General features: G+C 32.1%; 2 protein-coding genes across 4 annotated transcripts in view; one reads left to right on the top strand and one right to left on the bottom strand.

Annotated features, from left to right (window-relative positions):
• LOC106681613 (glutathione hydrolase 7) overlaps positions 1–1485 on the bottom strand; it is a 37089-nt gene extending 35604 nt beyond the window's left edge. For all 3 annotated transcript variants that reach the window (XR_010843464.1, XM_067047561.1, XM_067047560.1), the window contains exon 1: positions 1408–1485. The gene's annotated coding sequence lies outside the window, so the exon portion shown is untranslated. The remainder of the gene's footprint in view (positions 1–1407) is intronic.
• LOC106681612 (zinc finger autosomal protein) lies at positions 491–26122 on the top strand. Its single transcript, XM_014422026.2, has 8 exons — positions 491–555; positions 8457–8539; positions 11203–11262; positions 12080–12157; positions 12240–12305; positions 12395–13365; positions 13482–13623; positions 15171–26122. Exons 2-6 carry the CDS (start codon positions 8458–8460, stop codon positions 13237–13239), a joined length of 1131 nt encoding a protein of 376 aa, XP_014277512.2. The 5' UTR covers positions 491–555; position 8457; the 3' UTR covers positions 13240–13365; positions 13482–13623; positions 15171–26122.
• The last annotated feature ends 6 nt before the right edge of the window (positions 26123–26128 follow it).

Below are 26128 nucleotides of genomic sequence, written 5' to 3'. Positions count from 1 at the left end.
CACACAAATTTATCTATTGGTAGTTCTAAAACAGAAAAAAACAATTAATTAGTGAATGCTTTATTATGTGAAAAAGGAATAAATCGTATTGAGTATTACCTTTTACTACCTTTGGCATTTTAAGGTTACCTGTAGTGTTTATTTATCATTTGTGAAATGGCCATTCTAAATGATCCTATTTTTAAAATCCGGAGGTGAGGGGCCTCCTCAAATTTATTCTTTAGAAAGAAACAAATCGATTACGTGAAAAAAAACTTTCTGAGCTATGTACTAAAAACGTTTAATTTTGTTGATATATTTTTTTCTATTGGAGAAATCATGGATTTTAATAAATTTAAACCTTCCCATAACGACAGAATTGAAAAATAAAGTGTATATCGGTCCAATAATTTAAAAGTTTATTGTTGACAAATATTCGAACAGTTTCCATTTTTATATTTAGACTTAAATCGATTATTAATTAGAACCTTTTTAGCGATACTAACGCTCCCCGCGTCTGTAATCATACTTGCATCATATCATTACCGTTTCGTTTAGCCACACTGTTGTCATTAGGTAAGATATGATATTGTTCATTGACTTTTTGATAAAAAATCAAACATCAATATTCATCAAGGATTCCTAATACATAAGGAAAAGTAAAATGATCTTACAACATAAATTATCATGATATGTTAAAAAGATATACTTGCTAAAGTTAACATTAGAGATCTTAGAGATAATACTCTAATAGAGATAAATTTATTTGCTTGTGTATGTCATGTTTTGGCAATTTATTGAAAGATTATTCATATTGAAAAGTTTTTAGTTGATACTTAAGTTTTTTTAAAATATATATGTTTTGCTATATTCTAGTAACTTATTTTAAAACTCCTTGATAATTACAGTTAAATTTTGTTAATCAAATTTATTTATTAGTTTTATTAACACCTATTAATTGTTCTATTAATACTTGCTTTTTGTAATTACTTACAGTTTTGTTTAATGAGTGTTTTATGTGTTAACTTTTAGTTGTGTTATTATATTATACTTGAAAAATATGGATTTAAACTACATATTTTTATATCTCCTTGCCCCTGTTTTCATTGTATATACAATATAAATCTGATTTGATATGAATCTGAAGGTCTGTGGGATGTGTGGGTGTAATTTTACTACTTATACCTTATGTTGGTTTTATACCATTTATTGATTTAGTGTAGTGGGACTAAATTCGAAAGATTTGCTATAATTTTAAATTTCATGACTTTTTTTATAAATTTAACTTGAAGAATTTCATAAGTTTGTCATTATTCTAAGGAAATGAATTATTCGTATTTAGGCCTACTATCTAGTTACAATAATGGTTGGGTATTACAAATTAGAACTGAATACAAACTATATTACTTTATGTGAAATGTAACTTACTTATTGCTTGGAAAAATTGACTGCTGACACTTGTGAGAAGGCTGTTTAGCAATTGGCCCAATAACGTTTGACTTGTTGTTAACTAGGTAATGTGATGCTATCATGTCGCTTTTGATAAGTATTGTGAGATTATAATCCTTCTCCAAGGTTAAGAACTAAAAGTATGTTGGAACATTAATTCATGCTGTATTATTATGATTTTGCTGGTTTAATTAAATCAAATCAAAAAATTTGCTAAGTCTATATAATATTTTTTAAATGTTGTAAAGTTATCTGTCATGTAAGTCACAGAGTTGTATATATTATTTGATTTAAATAAATTGAAAATTTTTCAATTAAATAAAAGTCTTCTAGATTGATTGTAAATATAAGAAAGTGCAAGTGTAGGTTGTATACCGGTTTATGTTTACCAATATAAATATTGTCGAGTTATTTGTGAAATACATTAAGTTAAGATTTTTTAATTCTGAGTTAGTTGGTTTTTCCAGTCTAAAAAAGAGTAAAATCCAAATAATATATTAATATCATAAAATTACTATTTCCATATAAATGTTATCGAAATAGTAATTTTACTTTTTATAAGTAGATTTTTATGATATTAATATATTATTTGGATTTTACTCTTTTTTAGACTGGAAAAACCAACTAACTCGGAATTAAAAAATCTTAACTTAATGTGTTTCACAAGTAACTCGACGATATTTATATTGGTAAACATAAACCGGTATACAACCTACACTTGCACTTTCTTATATATACACATATATATACACATATCAAAGATTAATATTATAACAAAAATTTGGGTATACTTCCAAATGTTAATATAAAAAAAAACTTTGTAACTATATATTAGTTATATTATTATATTAGTTAGTATTATATATTATATTAGTTAGTAGTATATATTTATATATATACTCTGAGGAGGGACATACAGTCTGAAAAATCAACAAGATCATTTACCAATGTAAAATGATTGAATAAAGAAATTTTAATAAGAAGGCAAATTAATTACCTGAAGAGAAAATAGCCTTCAAAAAATAAAACACTAAAGAAATAATTTGAGTTTTCATCAAGAACTTTGCATATATTTTAGGCTTACATATATTAAAGTAAAATATTTAAGCTAAAGATAAATTTTAATATCATATATTACATATATAATACATATATATATACTGTATATATGTATTATATATGTAATATATGATATTAAAATTTATCTTTAGCTTAAATATTTTTCTTTGATTATATATATTTTGCAATAAAATCAAAGTCAAACTCAACTACTTCTCTATAAATCTTTTAAAATTTACATTTAACTTAAATATTTTTCTTTAATATATGTAAGCCTAAAATATATGAAAAGTTCTTGATGATAACTCAAATTATTTCTTTAGTGTTTTATTTTTTGAAGGCTATTTTCTCTTCAGGAAATTAATTTGCCTTCTTATTAAAATTTCTTTATTCAATCATTTTACATTGGTAAATGATCTTGTTGATTTTTCAGACCGTATGTCCCTCCTCAGAGGCCTATTTTTGAAAAATATATAGTTACAAATTTTTTTTTTTTATATTGGCATTTGGAAGTATACCCAAATTTTTGTTTTAATATTAATCTTTGATATCTTATTTTGTTTTTTTTTGTTATTGTTTGTTAAAAAGTTTGTCATTATTACATATAAACTAATCAAAAACATATTTACAATTAACCTGTATGTATCACTATAATCTTTTATATTTTTGTATAGTTAATTATCCTTGTATTGTGTACCATGTTCCGACATGTTCTCTTGTCGTTTGGTTTTAGTTACTGTTTTTTTGTTATTTCTTTTTATCTTAGGTTTATTGTTAATAGCTATTTAAAAAATCTATTTTACTAATTATGTCTGTTTAGCCTATCCTTTCCATATCTGTTTTATGTTTTTTGTAATGTGTATTGCTTCTATGATTTTTCTTATTTCATCGTTATCCGTTTTTTTCTATTTAATAGACATAATTTACAATTAATCAAATTTTTGTAAATTGCAGGACTCACAGAAATTTAAAATGAAAATATGCATAAAACAGATAACTTTTGCATAAATAATAATAATATATATGGGTGAATTGATTAAGTTTAAAGGTGTAAAGAGTTGCAATTAAATTTTGAAAATCATACATGAAATTACAATTATTATTGCATTTGTTTTTTAAAAATCTTTTTTCTTGATTTCTTTTGATTTTTAATTATTTCTTTGTATTATGTTGTACCAGCTGTGAAAAAAAAAAACTAATTTTTAAAACAAATATTTGGCTTGTTTACATTTACTTGAGAAAAACTTCACTAGTTTTTTTTTTTTTTCTGACCCCTCTAAAACAGAATAAAAACAATAAATTAGTGGTTGTTTAACGTATGGTTTATATAGATCTAGTTGAGCATTACCTTTTTTACCTGTGGTACTTTAAGCTTACGGTGGGATACTTATCTTGTTATTGTGAATTGTCCATTTTATATGGTCCTCCTAGAAAAATATCTGGAGGTGAGGGGCTTCCTATTGTTTATTACGCATAGAAGAGAGAAATAAAACACTTATTATTAAAGATATAATGATAAAAATAATAAGAAAATCAGTCAGAAGTCGAAGAAAAGCGTAGGGGGAGGGGGAGGGGATGCATCAGAAGAAAGGAGTTATAGGGTAATGTTTACAGGATTTTTGGAACCTTTCCTGCCCTGCCACCTTGCAGGAAGGGGGGATTCACAAGTTGGTTATGCTAGCTGAAATTTTAACTAACATACTATTTCATTACTCAAATGAAACTTGGTTTCCATTGCCTTAATTTTGGTTGAATTGTTCGAATTAAACTTTTATTGACTTATTCTGCTTAGTGTTGGTTTATACCTATCTATTGTAATATCCTCTTTTATGAGAAAATAGTTATATTTATATATAAATGATATTAGTTATGTTTTTATTTTATATATCAACGTTAAATATTGTTTATTTGTTGTGTTAAATCAAAAAAACAAGCTAACCAATTTTGATCAGTCATATATGGAGTGGAGAGATCATTATTCAAAACAAAGAAGATGGCAGTGGGTGTCTTGCAAATAGCTCGTTGAATCACGGCTATGTTGAGCAGATTCAAATATTTTAAAAACTTTATTTTAACTTCCCATCATAATTGAAATTACAATACATCTAAGAATAAATAGAAGTTAAGAATACGTATTAAAGAAAATTATTCATGAAGGAAATAACTCAAAACTGTAGTTGAGTACTAACAATGAGAGAAGGGGAAGGAAGAAAACTTGGTTTTTGTTCATTCGTTGCTTAGGCACAGGTGGGGATTAATGTTTCCTGAATGAGGAGGCCTCATTCATTTTTTATGTGGCTCAAGGGAAGACATCGAAGAGTCTCCCAAGAAGTAAAAGGGACTTTGTTTGGATCGCTGAACAACACACTTTGGTGGATGAGAAGTGTGTTGAAAACTGTTAGAGAACCCATGCTTTGTTTCGATAGTGTTGTAACTTGTTAATTTCATTATCTAGACATATAATATCTTTATAAATATATATTTGTGCATTGTTAAATCAAAAATAAACTGTTCATCAATCAAAATACAAAGAGCACAAACATTTATTTGTTGGCAGTTTTAAAACAATGAAAACTGAACACAAACATGTGAATACAACACAAGTGTCCTTTTATTTGTGACCAAAAACCAAGACTTAATAGGTCGGCTACAAATTCAGACCAACTTGTACCAGCAAATCAAAATTACACATCTACATGCTTGTGCGAATTTTCTATTTTTTTGGCAAACTTGTAATGGCACCTTTATTTATTATTATTTTTTTTTTTATCACCCAATCCTGCCTGTTAAGCAATACGAGTTTTTGCAGCGATGGGTACAACTCATTGCTGCAATCAAAACGATTAACATTTCCTTTCATAGCTGTAGCTTGTAAAGGCACCTTTACATTTGTACCATAGATAGATTTTATTTTATTTTATTATTTCTGTTAGGTAAATTAATTTTCCAGATGAAATACTGTACTAATTAGCAATAGGAGGGTACTCAGTTATACAGAAAATTTAAGTGGATTATTCAATTTATACTAATTAAAAACCAAAACAAATGTCCTTGAAAAAAAAGTGGGGAAAAAGTTTTATTTTGCAGTATGTCTGTTATTGATGAGAGATAAGATATATATATTTTTTTTTTTTTTTACAAAATTATGAATTAGCTAAAATACATTATACAAAGGTATGACAATATTACTTAAGCCAGAATATGAAACGCTATACATGTAGGAGTTTCCCTATTAATGCTTAAGATGGCACAAATATAATGAGTGAATCATTTTGGAACATACATTTGGAATATCATAGAAAATAATTTAATAAATCTATTTCTTTATTGGTAGAAAGATTCTCCAGCACTAACAAGATTTCATCAATTATGGTTAAACAAGGTCTCATTTTTACTTATTGAATTTTTACTCATTTCATTTATTGAAAATTTTTTCTTGATTTGAAACCAATATTTCACCCTTATAAACTAAATTTTGCTAATGTAGGTTAAAAGAGCAGACATTCAGCTTTCCAACGGTTTTATTAACATAGAAATTGGATAAAATGCAGAGGATTAATGAACGATTATATATGAACAATGGGTCATTGGAGGCAAAAAAAAACTCTTCTTTTAGATCAGATTAAGCAACATTGTTTTGTTATAAAAACTAAAAATGTTCATTATACTTATAATTTTAACTAATTAAATTCAGTAAGTTACTAAAACCAGTTTGGACATACGTAAAACAAATTTATGGAATAGCTAAGCAACATATATGGAATAGCAAGTTTATAACTATTTGTTCTTATTTTTTACCGCAACACTGACCATCTTCTAATATTTAAATTTTTACGGTCAACTAAATATACATATATTGTTATTTATGTACTCGCGTTGCTTTGATGATAAGTCGTAGTTTTTTTAAATTGGAAAGATTGTAGTCATTTGATAGGAATCTGCTTAACTATTCCATAAATTTGTTTTACGTATGTCCAAACAGGTTTTAGTAACTTATTGAATTTAATTAGTTAAAATTGTAAGCATAATGAACATTTTTAGTTTTTATAACAAAACAATGTTGCTTAATCTGATCTAAAAGAAAAGTTTTTTTGCCTCCAATGACCCATTGTTCATATATAATCGTTCATTAATCCTCTGCATTTTATCCAATTTCTATGTTAATAAAACCGTTGGAAAGCTGAATGTCTGCTCTTTTAACCTACATTAGCAAAATTTAGTTTATAAGGGTGAAATATTGGTTTCAAATCAAGAAAAAATTTTCAATAAATGAAATGAGTAAAAATTCAATAAGTAAAAATATGAGACCTTGTTTAACCATAATTGATGAAATCTTGTTAGTGCTGGAGAATCTTTCTACCAATAAAGAAATAGATTTTTTAAATTATTTTCTATGATATTCCAAAATGATTCACTCAGTATATTTGTGTCATCTTAAGCATTAATGGGGTAACTCCTACATGTATAGCGTTTCATATTCTGGCTAAAGTAATATTGTCATACCTTTGTATAATGTATTTTAGCTAATTCATAATTTTGTAAAAAAAAAATATATATATATCTTATCTCTCATCAATAACAGACATACTACAAAATAAAACTTTTTCCCACCTTTTTTTTTTAAGGACATTTGTTTTGGTTTTTAATTAGTATAAATTGAATAATCAACTTAAATTTTCTGTATAACTGAGTATCCTCTTATTGCTAATTAGTTCAGTATTTCATCTGGATAATTAATTTACCCAACAGAAATAATAAAATAAAATAATGTTTAAATTAATTAATTAAATTAAATAATGTACTAATGTTTTATATCTTCAGTTCTAATTTGTTTAATTATATCTGGTTTGTGCTCTTTTGTACACTTTATAGAGCCCTAAACCACTCCTATATTTCCTGGAGATTGGTTGAGTCCTGTTGAAGTTATTACTATTTTTTACCATATATTTTTATTATATAATAATATTTATAAACTAAATAGATATAATAAGCAATTGATTCAATCATTAATCCATTGAGGAAATAAATGAATATATTAATTTATATCTAACTTTCAGTTGATCTATCTACATCCCGAAATCTAGCAATTGCAAAGTCTGCTTAATATTTCATAAAATGTTTGAATCATGGGCTGATAGTATCTTAACCTATGTGCCTGCGTCCATGCTTTTGTGTTGGTCTATATTAGATGTACTAAGAAAGTATGAATACTTCTAAAGTCTTATAAGCCTATTAGCTATATTCCTTGACTTATCAAAATTTGATAAAAACCTATGGCTTATGTGAAATATTCGCATGGATCAACTAATATTAGTTTTCATAATTATGAGAGATAGTTGACCGTGGATGATGAACGAGGAGAAGATGGTTGGGGGTGCGGTCAATGAAAAACACAAATAAGTTCGATTAACCTATTTTTAATGTGCCAACATTTCGGCTAGAGTTTCTAGCCTTCTTCAGGGCTAAAATATTAGTTTTATTGCTGAATATTCAATTACCACTAACATATGGGATATCCCAATCTGGTTCGTACTTCCTCATGTTCAATTACCAAAAACATACAGGATATCCCACTCTGGTTCGTATTTCCTCATATTCAATTACCAAAAACATACAGGATATTCCACTCTGGTTCGTATTTCCTCATATTCAAGTACCAAAATCATATGGGATATCCCACTCTGGTTCGTACTTCATCATATTCAATTACTGTCACCTTCTCTATTCAGTGATTTAATTTTACTTATTACTTTTGCTGATTTAAAAGATAACCAAAGGCTTTTTTTTTTTTTATTTATATTTTCATTCATTTGTAGTTATTCTATTAAATGTTTAGTCCAGTAAAACCAGCTTTTGTCTAAAAGTTTTCATAGTTTTGGTAACCAAATGAGGGTTTTGAAGTTTTATGACTGTATATCATCTATTCTTTTTTATTCTTTGTACTATTCTTTATGAATTTTATTTTTTAGCATGGAAGAAACCAAAGAAGTTGTTATAACTATTAAACAGGAAGTGGTAGACGATTATGAAGAAGAAACACCTGAAGAAGCGGGTATGTTACGTAATAGTTTTTCATCATTTATTTCATTTCATAGTTTTATACCTAATTTTTGATATAGATAATAATTTAAACAATTTGATTTTTATATTATAGGAAGATAGTCCAGGTGGCGATCATAAAGGTACAAAATATTATAGTTAAAAATAAATTATTTATTGGCTCCAAAGTTTCACCCCACTTTGCAGGACGTCATTAGTGCCTAGTGGAAACAAGAAACAATCACTTGAAATATCATAAAAAACAATTAGAATATAAGTAAAAAGAGTGTAAAAAGTTATACATAAAGAAAATTAATATATTTTTCCTCTATTATCTCTTTTCATTCCTTTACATGTTCGTTCACCTACTCTGCTCCCCTCCCCCTTATCTGTTATTGCACCTTACTTATACCTCATTTACTACACCACCTTTTGCATTTTATCATATTTGTTTCTAATTCTACTAAGTATTATTTCTCTATTCACTACTCTATTTTTACATTAGCAATTTTATCATCAACTTTTTTATTTGCTATAAATATTTATATATATATTTTTTTTACTATTTTTTATAGTTTCTATTTAATTATAGTTTTTACACTCTATTTATATTCTAATCGTTTTATCATGTTTACGAGGGGTCTGAAAATTTTCTGACCACAACATGAAGATGGTAGCACTCCTAAATAAAAGCAAGTGAATTTTGTTGTTCATCTGTAGGCAGTTACCTATCAAAGTTTCAGCCATTTTGGACGCGGAGTGTTTTTGTAACAGTCATTAGGTGAGTTGTGAGTGTTTTTGTGAAAATGGACAAAATCGAGTATCAAGCTGTCATTAAATATTTGTTTTTGGAAGGCAATAGGCCTAAGCAAATCAAAGACGAGTTGGATTCTGTGTATGGGGACACTTCACCATCATTTACTATAGTGAAATTTTGGGCAACTGAATTTAAAAGTGGCTTTAAGAGACGATGAAAGTTTGGGACGTCCAAAAACTGCAACTACCGACGAAAACATCGCCAAAGTTCTCCAAATGGTGCTGGACGACCGTTGAATTAAAGTGAGAAAGATAGCAGAGGTTATGAATATGTCAAAAGAACATGATTCTTACATATTCAATCAAGATTTAGATATGAGATAGCTGTTCGCACATTGGGTGCTGCGTTTGCTCGCATTAGACCAAAAATGTGTTTGAATGATTATTTCCAATGCTTTTTTGGCGCAGTTTAGGCGCCGATTAATTATTTTAGATGAAACTTGGATACACCATTATACGCCTGAAACAAAAATACTGTCCAAACAGTGGACTGCAAAGGGGGAACCGGCTCCAAAAAGGCAAAAGCTGTTTTCTCGGCTGGGAAAGTGATGGCGACTGTTTTTTGGGATAGTCGTGGAGTTATTTTTATCGTCTAAAGGAAAAACCATTAAAGGAGCATATTACATATCATTACTTGACAAGCTGTAGGCAGAACTTGCAGTAAAATGGCCACATTTGCAGAAAAAGAAAATCTTGTTTCACCAAGACGACGCTCCGTTTCACAACTCAGCGGCTGCTATGGCCAAAATCCACCATTTATGGTTTGAACTGCTTGACCATCCACCTAACTCACCAGATTTAGCCCCAAGCGACTTCTTTTTGTTCCCTCATCTAAAAACTGTGCTCTGAGGACAGAGATTATGGTCAAATGAAGAGGTAATTACCATTGTGAACAATTATTTTGCAGATAAAAACATCTTGTACTTTTTGGACCGGTTACAGAGATGGGAGAATTGTGTAGAGTTAGAAGGAAACTATATTGAAAAATAAAATAAAAAATTCAGAAAAAAGTCTTGTATTTTTGTTAGGTCGGAAACTTTTCAGACCACGCTCATATAATGTTTGTATCTTTTACTCATTTAGCCCTGATGAAGTTCTGTGAAGTGCTCCAAAAGGTTGCTTACTAATAAATTGTTAATTAGTACCTCTCTTGTCCACCTCCCAGACTATCTTCCAATCTATTACATATACTATAATTCTTACAATTTAAATTTTTTTTATTTATTTAATGTAATTTACAACTGTAGAAAATAATACAATAAGTAAATATGTTGTATGTTTCATATACACTTGAAAATCTTGGGAAGGAACTGGTGGTACTTCAAACAATTTAAATTTTAATTAAATTATTTTTTCTTTTGTTGCTAGATATTTTTATTATTTCAACTAGAAAATTACTTACAGTTGAATTAAATTTCTTCATCAGTAGATATATTTTTGTTTTATCTTTATGTCACACTTGAAGAAAATTATTTTGTATTACAACTTTATTCTGCAAGTTAATAGTATCATGTATTTATTTATCATGGTGTGGGGAAGTATTGCTATCATGAAAAATTTTTAATCTGTCTTTTCAATAGAAATAAATATTTTAGGTCCATTGAGTCCAAATAACCAAGTTTCTGTAAACACTATGTGCAGGCATATTGTCTTGGATGTTGTTTTAACTTTTTTTTCTCATGAACTTGATGGAAATGCCACTTTATATCATTGATTTTATACTGTTTAAAATTATTTTTTAAAAATAGCTCTCATGATTTTCATTAAACTCTCGATGTGACTTATAGCTTTTCATTAATTTGTCAAAATCATTTGAAAAATGTTGGAAAATTTTTTTTTAAATTTAACTTTTCTTTTCAGATTTTCAGGGAGACGATCTATACGATGACTCTGGCCTGGCTGATGAAGAAAATTTGACAGGTAAATTATTTATTTTGATTATATTATTATTTAATTTATATTAAATAAATCAATATTATATCCAATATCAGTCTCAACACTTTATTTATTCATTTGTCCAACGTTTCGGCCTTTCTAGCCATCTTCAGGGACATCTTCAATATAAAAATCCTTCTCACATAAATTATTATTTTCTATTTGCAGGCTATTCTGCCCAGGTCAATTTCTTTATTTAAAGTTAAAACCTCTTTATTTAAATTTTAAAACCATTCATTTATTTATTCTATAAGATTGTCCACAGTATCAAACACCACACCATATAAAAAACCCTTTATCTATTTAAATAACCTGTCAATATTTAAATTGACCTGGGCAGAATAGCCTGCAAATAGAAAATAATAATTTATGTGAGAAGGATTTTTATATTGAAGATGTCCCTGAAGATGGCTAGAAAGGCCGAAACGTTGGACAAATAAAGAAATAAAGTGTTGAGACTGATATTGGATATAATATTGATTTATTTAATAAAAATTTACCTGGTGTCAAAAAATTTTTGAAATAATATAATTATTATTATTTAAGTTTAAATATGACCGATAATAAGTTTTTCCCACCATGGTATTTGCATTTTCTCCTCTCTGTATGTTATTATGAAAGAGTTTTGGATTTACGCAAATTTCAATTAACAGTCTTATTGATATTAAACTCAATGAGTTTATTTATGACACAGCCTAATTTATAAATGAAATACAAGGAAATAAAGTTGTAATAATATATTTATCTTCATTGGTCAATTATGGCAGGATTGATTTGATGTTTGTTTTTGTGTCATCTCTAGGGCCCCATATGGAACCAGAAGTTAAAATAAAAGAAGAAATAGTTAATGATGATGATGAAGTCAATGTTTCTGAGACTTGTATGGTCATTTTTACATTTTGTAATAACCTTAACATTGAAATTATTATGATTTTTAACCCTAGCATAATGAAATTTTCCAGCCGTCAAAAGTTGCCATGTTTGGATAGTAGAAAATCCTCATCATCAAGATCCGTTGTCTGAAGAAGGTATCAATGATTTTTTGAAAATAATACTTTTTCTTTAGAATATCCTTCATATTTATTTCAGGTTTGTGATGGTTACTCTTTTGTTTCAGACGAAAAAAAGGATGACTCTAACTTAAAATCAGGAGAACAAGGCCCCATATCATCTGAAGGTGTTATTGTTGAGAAAAAGAAAACACCTAGGAAGAAAAAAAAAGCTGAAAAGAATCACCCTTGTCCTCATTGCGAGTATAGAGCCCCACACCCTGGACAGCTAAGAGCACATATTATGTTCAAACATACTAATGAGAAGCCTAGGCAATGTCCATTCTGTGACTACAGGACCGTCATGGGAGGCCAGCTCAAATCACACATCATGGCCAAGCATACCAATGAAAAACCACATCATTGCAAATTGTGCGATTATAGGGCCACACAATCAAGTCAACTTAAGTCACACATGATGTTTAAACATACTAATGAGAAACCTAAACAGTGCCCTCATTGCGACTATAGGACAGTCATGACTGGTCAACTTAAAGCACACATAATGGCTAAGCATACCAACGAAAAACCTCATAAATGCCCTCATTGCGATTATAGAGCGACCCAAGGTGGAGACATTAATAAACATATAAGATCGAAACATAGTTCGGAAAAACCATTCCAATGCCCATTCTGTGACCATAAAGCATCACTTTCAGGTTCCCTTCGGAAACATATAATGGCCAAACACACAAATGAAAAGCCTTATCAATGTCCTTATTGTGAATATCGAGCTACTCAGTCGGGTCAGCTAAGAGGTCACGTCATGTTCAAACATACCAACGAGAAGCCCCATCAATGTTCTCACTGTGGCTATAAGGCGACACGTGCTGATAGCCTTAAGAGTCATCTTGTGAGGAAGCATCCTGAATTAAGTGCTTTAGAAGAATCTCAAGTTACATGTGATTCATAAGAATTTATGTTTCATTCGTAACTTTAGGAGTTTTTATTTTTATTTTTTTTCTCTCCTTATCTTCAGAAATGTTAAGATGTCATCTGCGAGCTCGTCCAAGATGTCAGTTGTTCATTGCACATTATTGTAAGTATTTCATGTTTTTTTTGTTATTTTTATTTATTATCGTAGTGCTTTTTTAAGTCCTGAGCTTTTCTTTGATTATCATAACACTAAATACAGATTTCTAAAACTTATTTCAGCTCGACTTTTTGGCAGTACCTCAGGTATTTTGTCTTAATTTAATAAAGATCTAACAAAAGCCTTTCTATAAGGAGCATTCAATGGAGAGAAGTGCCATATCCGATGATTGAAGGAAGATGATCTGGGTGGCAGTCAAAACAGGTTCATATCATCTAATATATTAAAACCAATATTTGTTTGTTCATACTTTGTGCGCCGCCATACCGTTCATCTGATTGGGATGGGGCCTTCTAAATTTTCAGGATTTTCCCAGGAAAATTATAAGCAAGCCCGATTTTTTTTCAGTAAAAAAAAAAGTTATTACATAAATTAAAGTCAGAAAGTATAAATTTTTTTCATTGTTATTGTATGTCAATCGATTTGTCTCTTAGTGAAGGATAAGAAAACAATATTACTGATTTTATTAAATGATTTTTTATTCACTAAAAATCTTGAAAACATAATAAGGATTGTAGTAAAGTAGGTTAACATAATTTTTTTTTTTTTGAAATAGCAAATCATATTCGTTTTTAGCATCATCTGAAACCCTCAATTTAAGGAAATTAAAAAATAAAAATTTTTAACTTTGCTTTATTTATAGGATTTTTATTTTTGTTTATGTTACTATTGTTCATATAATTGTCATAACTCCTCTGAATTTTATTCCTTTCCTATGCTAATAAAGCTGAATATCTCATCTTTAAAAAAATATATATATTGTAATATTAAAAAATTAATCATTAAAAATAATAGGAATTTCATATAGTTTTAACTTAATTCTCATATCTTAAGTATAGCTTGGGTTCAAATTAAAAGCTTTAATATTAAATTGATAGAATTTTATTTAAATTTGATAACATTTTATACTCTTAATCTCAGGGCGGGTTTCTAGGCAATAAGAAACAGACACTTTCACTAATAACACTTAATTAAATTAATATCTCTTTTACAAATGTATTTAATTTAAGGTAGAATAAAACTAACCAATTTCATAGAATCTTCTTTTGATGATTTTCTCAACAATGATGTGCTTTTTAACAACTATCACAGACTGTTGGCAATCTTTCAGTTAACGAAACAAAGCATTGGTCCTTCAACAGTTTTTTACTCACTTCTCATCCACCGAAGTGTATTGTTTGGCGATCCAAACAAAGAGTCCCTTATTCTTCTTGGGTGACTCTTCTATGTCCTCTCTTTCAAGATGTCTCCCTTGAACTAGACAAAAGATGATGAGGACCTCCTCATTCAGGAAACATCATTCTCTGCCCGTGCCTGAGCAACTAATGAATCTCACGAACCGTGATCTTTCTCTTGATGTTCAAAGTGAACATTGATTGTAGCACAAGTGTTTTGAGTTTATGCATGTGATTTTCTTTATGAACATTATTCTTGAACACTTATTCTTATCTTCTATTTTTTCTTAAATATATTGTTATTTCAATTATGATGGGAAGTTAAAATAAAGTTTTTAAAATATTTGAATCTTCTCGACATGGCCGTGATCCAACGAACTTTTTGCAGGATACATGCTGCCATCTTCGCTTTGACCGATATCTTTTGTGATTGCATATTTTACTAAACAAAATTGGTTAGCTTGCATTTAAGTTTAATACTACAAATAAACATATTGAAATGAAACATAATATAAAACATACCAAAAATCATTTATATATAAAAATAATTATTTATTTATTTTTTGTATTTTTTAGGTAATTGAACCCTGTGTGTTCTCCAGGAGATATGGTTGGGAAGAACTTGTACACTTGAACACAGTGAGTTTTTATAGTTCTTATTAATTTTGGACAACATAGTTTTGTCAGCGATCTATTGTTTGATAGATTTGTTATAGAAGAAAACCATAATGTTTAAATTAGAAACTTCTTTAACGTTATTGGAAGTAGGAGTACTGTAAACCATCCTGAATGTGATCTTTATTCATTTGTCAGTCCATATGTTTTTCTTACATGTTGTGCAAGAAGAGTATGTGGATCTTAATACATTCTCTTGTAATCATTCTTTTTAGAGTTTATGTTTAAGGAGGTAAATGCATAGTTCTTTTGTTGAACTTATAACATACTATATGTTAAGAGGATTTATTTTTTTACAATAAAATAAAAAATAATATCATAAAATACTGTGCAAACATCCTTAGTTATTTTATTAATATTTTATACAGTGATATTTTTTCCATTAGGAGAAAGGATTCATGGAAGGAAATCACAAATTACCATGTTAAAAAAAAAATTAATGTTAGCGACCTGTACTGTTTACCTAAAATCTAAAATAATTGTTACCAAAAATTTAGTCCTATCTTACTACTAAGTTATTTTAATTTTATTGTTATTTTTATGTTGTTTTGTTTTAATTTAATTGTTACATTTAGAATCTATAGATATTCAAGAGATCAAATGTGAAAATTTTAGAAAAGAATTAGAGGAGAATAATCATTATTTAAACAAATTGAATCAAAGTAAAAACTTTTGTTCAAAATATATATAGTAAAAACAATCAAATAAGAATCTTCCTCAGTGAGAGAGAATAAAGGTTTATTAATTGAAGAAGAATTTATGATTATTTTGTTTCCACAAGGATAGGGATGCTTAAACTACACTGAAGGTACTAACCCCTCGCCCTGCAGTGGGCATTAAATACAATGGGGTATGCCTGATGCCCCAAGGTGGTCGATAGAAGACAGTAATTTTTAGACACCATCCTCTGCCATTCATCCACAGCTTGAGCCTCCACCTAGCTTGCTTTTCTGTTTCCAGGTTCAGTACTCCTGGAATACTGTCTGCTCCTGTCATCCACGAGTCCCATCGGACTCCCCGGGGCCATCACATGAAGGTGACAGTAGGCGTTGGTGGAGATGGGGACTTGGAATTCGCGAGCAGTGAGTAGGGTACTATTGCTCGGTCTTTCCTTACAGAGTGACAAAGATTCCATTTCCCTCAACAGTTTCGCCATTATCCCCCACCCATCAGCCCCCTCTCCTCCTTATTACTTCATGGAGGAAAATAGCTGAGTGCTGCCTCATTTTTCTTTTCGCATGAGTTTCTTGTTTATCTACATGCTACTCGCACCTTCTAGCTCTCTTTACCGCTCTCAACCTTTTGAGGACAACTGGCGAATCTTTTTACTGCGTCCTAATGCTGGTCTGAGCGTAGCATATGGCTCACCACATTTTCTGGTGAGATGCTTCCTCCACACACACACTCTCTAATTAGCTTATCTTTTCCGTAAAACGAATGCAAATGAAAAATACATGCTCCAATGTTTCAACAGTTTGACATGCAGGGCATTCCCCGCTGTTGTCCAATGGGAAATTGGTATTAGTAAGTTCTAAAGCATCCATGTCAAATCCACCTCATCATGCCGGCGACTATACCACAAGCCCACATTCTTCAATTGTGATCCTGGGATAGACGTAACAGCTAAAGATGTACAAGTCATTGATATTCGCCCATACAAAGCCGAAGTGCAATGAAGTATTCACTTGACATCGGATACCCACGAGCTGCCATCCAGATTTTTAAATTGTTCACAGGGAATAGCGACGTCAATGTGCTGTTCCCATACAGTTTGGTAAAGGGGATCTTGCAGCTTCACAATGGTTCAAATTCAATTGGAGTATCCTCACCTGTGATGTTGGATTTGTGTCATTGTTTTCAATGCTGAACAGAAAGCTGGACACTTACTTCCGCTGGGGTGGTCAGCATCTCCATTTCCTGCACATAATGCGTATTGAGGTTTCTGGTCACAATCAGTAGCTCTATGACCTGCTTTATCACAGTTTCAACATAAGGAGGTCCTATCCTTTCTAACAAAATTCCGAGCTATGTGTCCATACTTCCAGGAACTGAAACATTTTAAACTCTTAAGTCTTTCACGTATAAGACTAACAACCAGGCATACTCGAACCTTTCCTTGAGCCATAACCTTCCCTAGCCTTGAGAGCTAGTAGTAAAATGACAGCTATTTGCACACCTCCATAGGCTTGTCTGATCTTACTGCTGTGTTGGACACTGACTCTTCACCCAGGAGAGGTTTTAAGGCCTCCGCAACCTCCTCTTTGGTGGTGAGAGCATTCAAATCTCGCAGTTCGAAATGGGACTCCTCCAATCAAGTCCGCACTTCCGCCCCTTCCCCAAGCACTCTCTCCATTGAGCTTTTCAGTGCAGCAAGAGATTGCTCTCTCTTCCGGTCCAATTGCAGAAGAAGATCGCCTTTATTAATTTTCCGGACCTTAGTTACTGAAGAGGCCATCTCCACCATAACCGGATCTTCTCTTAACTTCCGCAGCACATCTGCCTAGGACTGGCTATCCAGTATTTTCATAATGACTGCGTCAGGCCCCGGTGGCTTTTCTTGATTGCCGCGCTCTCTCTTGTATTAGTCTCATGAAAAGCGATTTCAAATATAAGTTTAGTGTGATGAACAAGACAGAAGAATTAGTAGTGGTGATGCATCCATAGGAGGTAGTAGGCAAATAGAGAAAAAAATCATATATTTTTTAACCCGTTCACTGCCTTAAAAAAAAAATGCGATTTCATTAAAAAATGGGATATTTTTTTTTTCTTGCTTTTAGTATTGATAAGTGTCTTTATTACCAATTAAATTCATTGTTTGTAAATTTATTTATTTTTTTGTGGTATATTTGCCCATTTATACCTATCACACGAATCTGTGTATCCGGCAGCGTCACAGAATATGAACATGTAAGTAGTTAAAATTAAATTTATTACAACTTTATAATTATGGAAAAAAATCCAACATATTTAAAAAACAGAAACAATTAATACAAAACTTGTAGAAAAATAGTAAATTACAAACAATTGTTAAAAATAATATTAATAATGAGTACAAAACAATAATTTTATTTATAGAATTGCTCTTAATTAGCACAAATCGTCATGTTAAGGTAAGAAATCCTTATCTCTTCATCGCTATCACTGCTTGAATCATATGGTGAATAATTTTTGTCGCTTCAGATCCATTAAAATCATTGTCACTATTTATTTCTAAAACTCAACCAACACATCGCAATTGATGGATAAATCCTACTAGCTTTTCTCTCTTTTTCTTGGTATTTATTTCATTTTTGCATTCAGACTTTCGTTTTGATGGACCAGCTTCAATATTCATGGTTGAAAATATATACCATAATTTAATAGCGAAAAAACGCCAAAATAAAAACGTTTTTCAAAAATCACCACTAAATACGCTTAAAATGCATATTCTATTACAGGGAACAAGTGCAAAAACAACTCTCGCCAGCAGTGTCCGCAATAGACTGATATGTTTGCTTGTTGATGTGTGCGATTATGGAACCGTAGGCTAGACGCATGATACACAGATCTGAGTAATAGGCATGTGAAGTGTTAATCAGGTTTAAAGTACTTTAGGTCTCTACAGCTAGAGTCTGAACCATCTGCGCCGACTTTTCTATTATATTAGGTTTTAAAATCTCCCTTGTCTCAAACTCCTCACCCAGACCTAAACATTGCCTGTTTACATCGGGACCTGCTCGTGCTATACTTCAGGTATCCCGAGTGTATTTTATGATTATAATAAATTATTAGTGTATAGTGTATTATTAGCATATATGATCAATGAATATATATAAATAAATATGACTGCACAATGAGCTTACTTTGTCATGTACATCAGCAAGTTCGAAAGAATATTTATAATATATATTAATATTTTATAATAATTAAAAACTAAATTAAACTTAAATAAGTAAGTATATTGAATTACATATAATTAATAAATAACAATTATACAACACAAATAACACGAACAAAGGCAACCACACTCAAGCACACAATGGATAATAAATTATTATTTTTTTTTTTTATTTAAACAAATTTTTAAATAGATACACTCACACAATAAATACACAGTCAATCAAACACGCATGCACATAACACAAATAATAAATTAGATACGCAAATTATTTTCAAAATCGATAAATTGAAAAACACTAATACAATTAATTTTTTTTTTTATCCCATATAATACATCAATATTTTAGCCAAAAGCCGTACACAATATTAGTTTGCGATGACAATGTGTGCGAATTTAAATTGGAAATTTAGTGCTGCTATAATAATAAACAGATACGATTTACTGGGTACATTGACTTTTAATGCCTAACGGCTCTTACGTGTGTCTGCTGAAGGGATTAGCCTTGAATAACAGACTGGCCTCCCACGTACCTTTAAATCTCATAGGACCATTTAAATCTTTTCGCATAGTAACACATCAATCATATGCTAATTAATATAAATAATTAACAAAGACAATTAAAGTGGGCGAAATGTCTCACACAAAAAATTTTTTTTAATAAGTCTCGTATATTCCACACTGAGGTCCTCATCCGGATTGCACCAAATGTTTACATCAGGACCTGCTTGCGCTATACTTCAGGTATCCTGAGTGTATTTTACGATTATAAAAATTAGTGTGGAAAAGGGGGACTGAAAATTGTGAGACACTTTCTGATTATCAACACGCATATATTTTCTTGTGTCCAAATAATTAATTCCCTGGAGGGGCAATTATGTTAGTGAGTTAGCTGTATTATATAAGACATTATTATGATACCATCAGACAGAGTATTGGGGTCTCATAGGACTAATGAAAATTATGGCTCATCTTATGTGTGACGTCTTCACCGCCACGGTGACTTCTTCACCGCCACGGTGACGTCTTCACCGCCATGGTGACATCTCCTAGTCCCTTCCTTCGGCAAGGTGTGCGATGGGCGAAATGGTGAAAACCTTGAAAATTTTGTTCATTTCACATGCATTATAACCTAACCTCAGTGATTAAGGAAAACTTAATAAAACAATCACTTTTATTTCATTAATTCCATAGCAATCATTTATAAGTTTAATTAACAAGTTGTTAATTAATGTAAAGCCTTAAGTTAGACAAGTTACAAACAATTGTGTACCTTTAATTCACTTTAATCATATATATTTTGTTTCATTTCTTATTTGCAGCATAATACAGCGATATACACATTAATTCATCACATTCCTTCTAAAAGTGTCACGATTGAGATCCAATAGAGACAAAAGAGCTTCTGTCATATTGTAAGATTACTGATCAAGCCATTAGCTATGCCACAGCGCACTACGCCATTACAAAGAGGTAGAACCATCTTGGTCTTCTTGAACATCACAACTTGATTGAGCGACAACTTGAACATCACCTTCGTTCAATGACGTCACTCAACCTTGTTCCTTCTGCTGACGTTTTATTAATATTTCCTTTCAATTATTCAGCTATTCGGCTCTATTCCATGGCATAATGTGTATTTTGCTCTCTTATTAGTTAGCTATCAAATTTCTTGCTATTTATTCCTTCAGTTCGACCTTTCGTTCTTAATTCTTTTCCCCTTCTCTCTCTCTCTTCCTCTGCTCGGGGGACTCTTCGCCTTTGCAATTGAAATCATGACTTCAGAACAGAGCATTTCTCGCGCCACTGTCTTGGAGAGGCGGATGCGAGGTTTAAAACTTCACATAAAAGGTATTTCCGAAATTGATACCACAACCCTCAGCGAGGCTGACGCCAAAGTCTTCAAGATAAGACTGAACGAAGCTAAGCAGCTCTGGACTGAGTTCAGGGAAGCCTGGACTGAACGTGAAGAGCTAACTGTCGCCATAGGTGAAGATGACATGTTTCTGGACAACCCTTGGTACCAGCTTTAAGACACATTAAAGGAGGAAATAATGAAGGCTGGTGGTGCCCTTCTGTCAATTAAGGAACATCGCGAAGCAAGGAAAGCTTCATTACACAGTACCCTTCCCATTCGCTCGACGTTCAGCCAAAGTGGATCCTACTCCCAGAAGCCACAATTACCCAGGATCCCTATCCCTACGTTTTGTGGTGATCTTTTGAAGTGGTCGCACTTCCACGATACATTTGTATCCCTAATACAGGACGAACCGACCTTAACCAAAATCGAAAAATTTCACTACCTTATTGGCGCCTTGAAGGGTGAAGCAGCAGCTGTGATTTCGAGGTTTCCCGTCGAATCAAATTCGTATGAGTTGGCCTGGAGGCGTGTAGTGGAGATGTTTCAGAACCCGCGCGTCTTGGCCAACGTCCTTATTCATCAACTAATTGATTTCGACCCTAAAGGATCAAGAAGCGATCTGCAGAGATATGAGGCATATATAACAGGTGTCGCTGACAGCGTCGATGCTCTACGGGCTCTGCGACTTAAGGATACCGCCGATTTCCTACTCACTACACTTGCATTAGGGGCATTGGACCCAGAGACCAGAAGACAGTTCGAACTGTCTCTGGGGTCCAGCCAAGAGTTCCCCACAGTGGACATGGTAATCAACTTCGTTCGGCAGAGGAAAACCGCTATTCGCATGTCACAGGGCGCAGACAACCCTAAACCATCTGGGCGCTTCAGCGGAACCAATCAGAAGCAGAGGTTCGTATCCTTACACGCAGCATGTTCCACACCCTCTTCCAGAAATCGCAAGGATACTCCAGCCTCAGTTTGAACAACTCAGTACCAAACTGAGAAGCGCAAAGGGGCTGCAGAAGTTAGATGTCCTCTATGCAAGGGAGATCATCTCCTCTCGAAATGCGAGGCGTTTATTGGGCTCCCTCTTACCCAGAAACTTGAACGCGTCCGAACCTTCAAGGCATGTTGGAATTGCCTTCGTAAGGGCTATGAGGTGGCCACATGTCATTCGCAATTTCGATGTCGGATGTGCTGTAAGAAGCACCACACGCTGATCCACCGCCAGAAAGAAGACAACGCAGCCACTAAAGTCGATACAACGTCCAGTAAGCCTACACCTACGGAGACCTTCATATGGCCCGTGCTGTGTTAGACTCCGGAAGCCAGCACACATTTATTTCAAGCGCGCTCACACACAAGATCAGTGCTAACCTTTCAAATTTCGACCATTGCATCCAGTCTTGGCAAGTCAGCTGTCCCGAAGTCTCATCTCAAAGGTTCCACGTCATGTACCATACGCCCATTCGCTGGTAAAAAAGAATACAACCTCTCTCCAGTGGTAGTCGACCGTATCACGTCGTCATTACCAAATGTCAACCTTCCTTCTTCCGTCGTCAGCCGCATTATGCACCATCCTTTGGCCGATGAACGTTTTGGGGAGTCAGGTCCAGTCGATCTGTTAAGCGGTGGAGACTTATACCCACGGATTCTCGTTAGAGCTCCATACCCTACTGAAGTCGAAGGACTTTACTTTACGCCTACAGTCTTCGGCTTGGTAGTTTCTGGCGTTGTTCATAATTTGGTTCAACCTACGTCCTGCTCTCTGTTCTTCAAATCTACTCTTAGCGTTTCGAATTCTATCGAGAACAGGGTAAAAATTCATCCTTCCTCTCGTTCAACGATCTCTTCATGCATTCACCTTCTTCATGCACTGCTTCTCATTCTACTCACAACAGCTCTGTACCACGTGTATCTACGACATTGCGTCGGCCCTTCAGCACCTCTAGTCATTTAGAATCAGCGAATGAAAATATCAGCACAAAGTCATCTGGTGGTCCCACAACCACATCCATTTCATCCACGACTTCGATTTACCGATCCACATCTTCTACGCAAACAAAGTCTGTACCGAAGATCCCCAAGGCCACCCACTACACCATTTGTAACTTAAACAATAGAATTTTATTTTTCATTTAATCATGTTCATTTTCAATTCCAATCAAGTCCACTCCAACCCAACCAGCCAACCAAAAGTGAAGTGTGTCTGGCAATTCGGTTGAGGGCATGCTTCATACACCGACATTGCCCTTTAGGTATCACCTGCTCTTCATTTGACAAATTAATAATTTTGATGCAGACTCTTCTACCATCAATATTGTTAATGTTGCAAACCACTCTTACACCATACTGCGGTTGTAGAACAGGCTTCAACAGTATATATCCATTTCAAGGTTCTTTTAGTTTACCCTCAACAAGAACCTTACTAAACTGCAGGATTGAAACTTTATTCACAGCATAAACCCTCTTGTTCGTTTGTTTTTCATAAGTGATTTAAAGCCCCACTGTTCGTTCCTACAACCTGATTACCCAATCGCTTTCTGCCGGTTTGCACAATTGTTGCTTTAGCAGCATCAATGACAAGTCCTAATTTCTTCATCAGGTGCCTATCCCATCACATCATCCGCTCTTAATACCATGTCTGCAACGTTGAATCGGTGATACACTATTGACTAAATACAATACTTCAAATCCTACTTTTATCAGAGAGAGCACCTATAATACTGGATGCGAAAGAGCACCTATAATACTGGATGCGAGAGAGCACCTATAACACTGGATGCGACTAGACGAGATGGTTGTAGGGTGAAACCCTTAATATGTTCTTTTATTATCAAAATTTCAGAACCACTATATACTAGCAATTTTATGTAAGTAAGCTGGTCATTTTTAGTTCAATTTTTTCTAATCTGGAATTTTTTTTTGTTGTGGTTTGTTCTGTATGTGTGTGATTTCGTAAGTTTAAATCACATCATTGAAGTCTCAAAACACTCTTTATTATTTCTTTAAAAGTCCACCATTTTGGCCATCCTCAAGAACAATCTTAAATATAAATTTACACCTCATGTTAAAGCCGCCTCAAATCGACTATGTCTTTTTGTTGGAAGGTTTTAAAAAAACAAACAACTAGCTGGTTCGGAGATAAACATTTATTTGGTCAATTTAAACATTTGAAAACTAAAACTAAAATAAACAAATGACTAAAACAATGCACAAGTAAAAGTAAAAAAACAAAAAAAACATACCTAGAACAAAATAAAACTAACTAAATAAATTATGAAGAAGAAAATAAACTAATTTACAAAAAAAACAAAACAAATAAATATATAAAATAAATACTGCTCGAAGAAAAGTTGATCCACTCCGATAGGCCAAAGGAAGAGTACTGCCGAGATATGTAGGTCGCAGCTCTGTAGCTAAATAAACCGCTGCAATTTTAAACTGGTCCAAAGTTGATGCAATGGTTCACAAACAATCAAAATGTCACAAAAGCCAAGATGGCAACACTGGCACTTATTAAGGGCGGACAGGGTCTAGTTATTTTAATGTTTTAGGCGAGCCGACTAATTAACAAAAATTTATATTTAAGTCGAAACGCTGATAAGGTCTGGTTTCAGACTGTGATGTCTGTTAACGCACTCAAAATGTTCAAGCTATTAAATTATAAACGCTGACAGGGCTGCTTAGGCATTCTCATGGCAACTAATTAGCCGGAATTGATATTAAATTGAAAACACAGAAAAGGTCTGGTTCTGAACTGTAATGACGGTTAACTCAGTAAAAATTTCCAAACTATTAAATTATAAACCCAGACAGGGCTGCTTAGACGCTATCATGGCCACTAATTAACCGGAACTCCACTAAAAATAAAGTTGGTCGGCCCATTGCTAGGGAACATCTTAGCGACGATTATTAACCCTTAGCAACTGTCTCTATTACTCATTATAACTCACAAATATAATTACATATTTTTCTTCTCGAGAATGACTATATCCAATTAAAATAATATAAATAAAAATAAATGTAACTAAATTAAACAATAATACAATTCAAATACTATTTACAAGGTAATTATAAATTATGGCATTAACACCTCATATCCAATAATTTAAAAACTTTTTGCATGCTATTCTGCCCAGGTCATAAATTTCAGTTAAATTACCATATTTTATCATTTTTCATTAAATTTTAAAAGTTTTAATTGCAGTTTAACTTAGCATCATTATCACTTAGCACACAATATATAATAGTGCTGATGATTTTTATACTTATCTTGTTTAAAATACGGTCTTTGTTGGTAATTATAGAAAATTGGTCTTCATTGGAAAATAAGTGGTTTACACTTATAGACGTGATTTGTGAATTGTTTATTGTTATAAGTGTTATTATGATCAGGGTTATCATTTTGAAAAGCATGTTTAATTTTTGGAGGTTTTAAATCGTAATTAGGGATTTTAAATGGATGAGTTTGTTTTCTCAAATCAGTTTTATTAATTGTGTCCAAGGATGTGTATATTTTGATTGATTTAATATTATACTGTAATCATTAATAATTTTATTTATTGTCTTGCGCTGGTTGGATAGTTGTTTCCATTATTTTTGTGATGTATTTCTGTTCTATTTAGTTTAACACTAAATCTAGTTTTCTTATCAGTATTTTAACACCCGAGTACATATATACTATTCTCATCAATCTACTGATTAATTTTTTCCATGCCTTGTCAGGCTTTGGATTTATGTCTTGTTTTTCATACCTATAAATAGTAATTAAGCCTTGTGCTCCAATCTCCAGGTGCAGTAGAGTCAAGATAAGCATAACAATCATTACTGCTCTTGGAGTAGTACTTATTCATAGCCCCTGTAATCATTAATCACATTAGCTACTACAGTTTATCCAGGAGGTTCCTGGGAAATGCCTCGGATTATAAAGTAATCCTATGAAGTTCTGCAAGGGAAGAAACAATTAATCATAAGAGATAGTTGGCCATGGATGACTTATACGAGGAGAAGATGGTTGGGGGTGTAGTCAAAATAAAACACAAATAAGTTGAACTTATTTAATCGTGCCAACGTTTCGGCCAGAATTTCTAGCCTTCATCAGGGCTAAGAATAGAACAA

The sequence above is a fragment of the Halyomorpha halys genome, unplaced genomic scaffold, assembly GCF_000696795.3.
Source record: "Halyomorpha halys isolate HHAL.00 unplaced genomic scaffold, Hhal_1.1 Scaffold351.1, whole genome shotgun sequence".
Taxonomy (NCBI): Eukaryota; Metazoa; Arthropoda; class Insecta; order Hemiptera; family Pentatomidae; genus Halyomorpha; species Halyomorpha halys.
Note: the sequence above shows the minus strand (reverse complement) of the source record. Positions and strands in the feature narration are given on the sequence as shown.

Coding starts and splice junctions, on each gene's coding strand:
- LOC106681612 (XM_014422026.2), top strand. CDS start 8,458: ATGGAAGAAACCAAAGAAGTTGTTATAACTATTAAACAGGAAGTGGTA. Junction 8,540..11,202: donor AGAAACACCTGAAGAAGCGG/GTATGTTACGTA, acceptor TTTTCTTTTCAG/ATTTTCAGGGAGACGATCTA. Junction 12,158..12,239: donor AGTCAATGTTTCTGAGACTT/GTATGGTCATTT, acceptor GAAATTTTCCAG/CCGTCAAAAGTTGCCATGTT.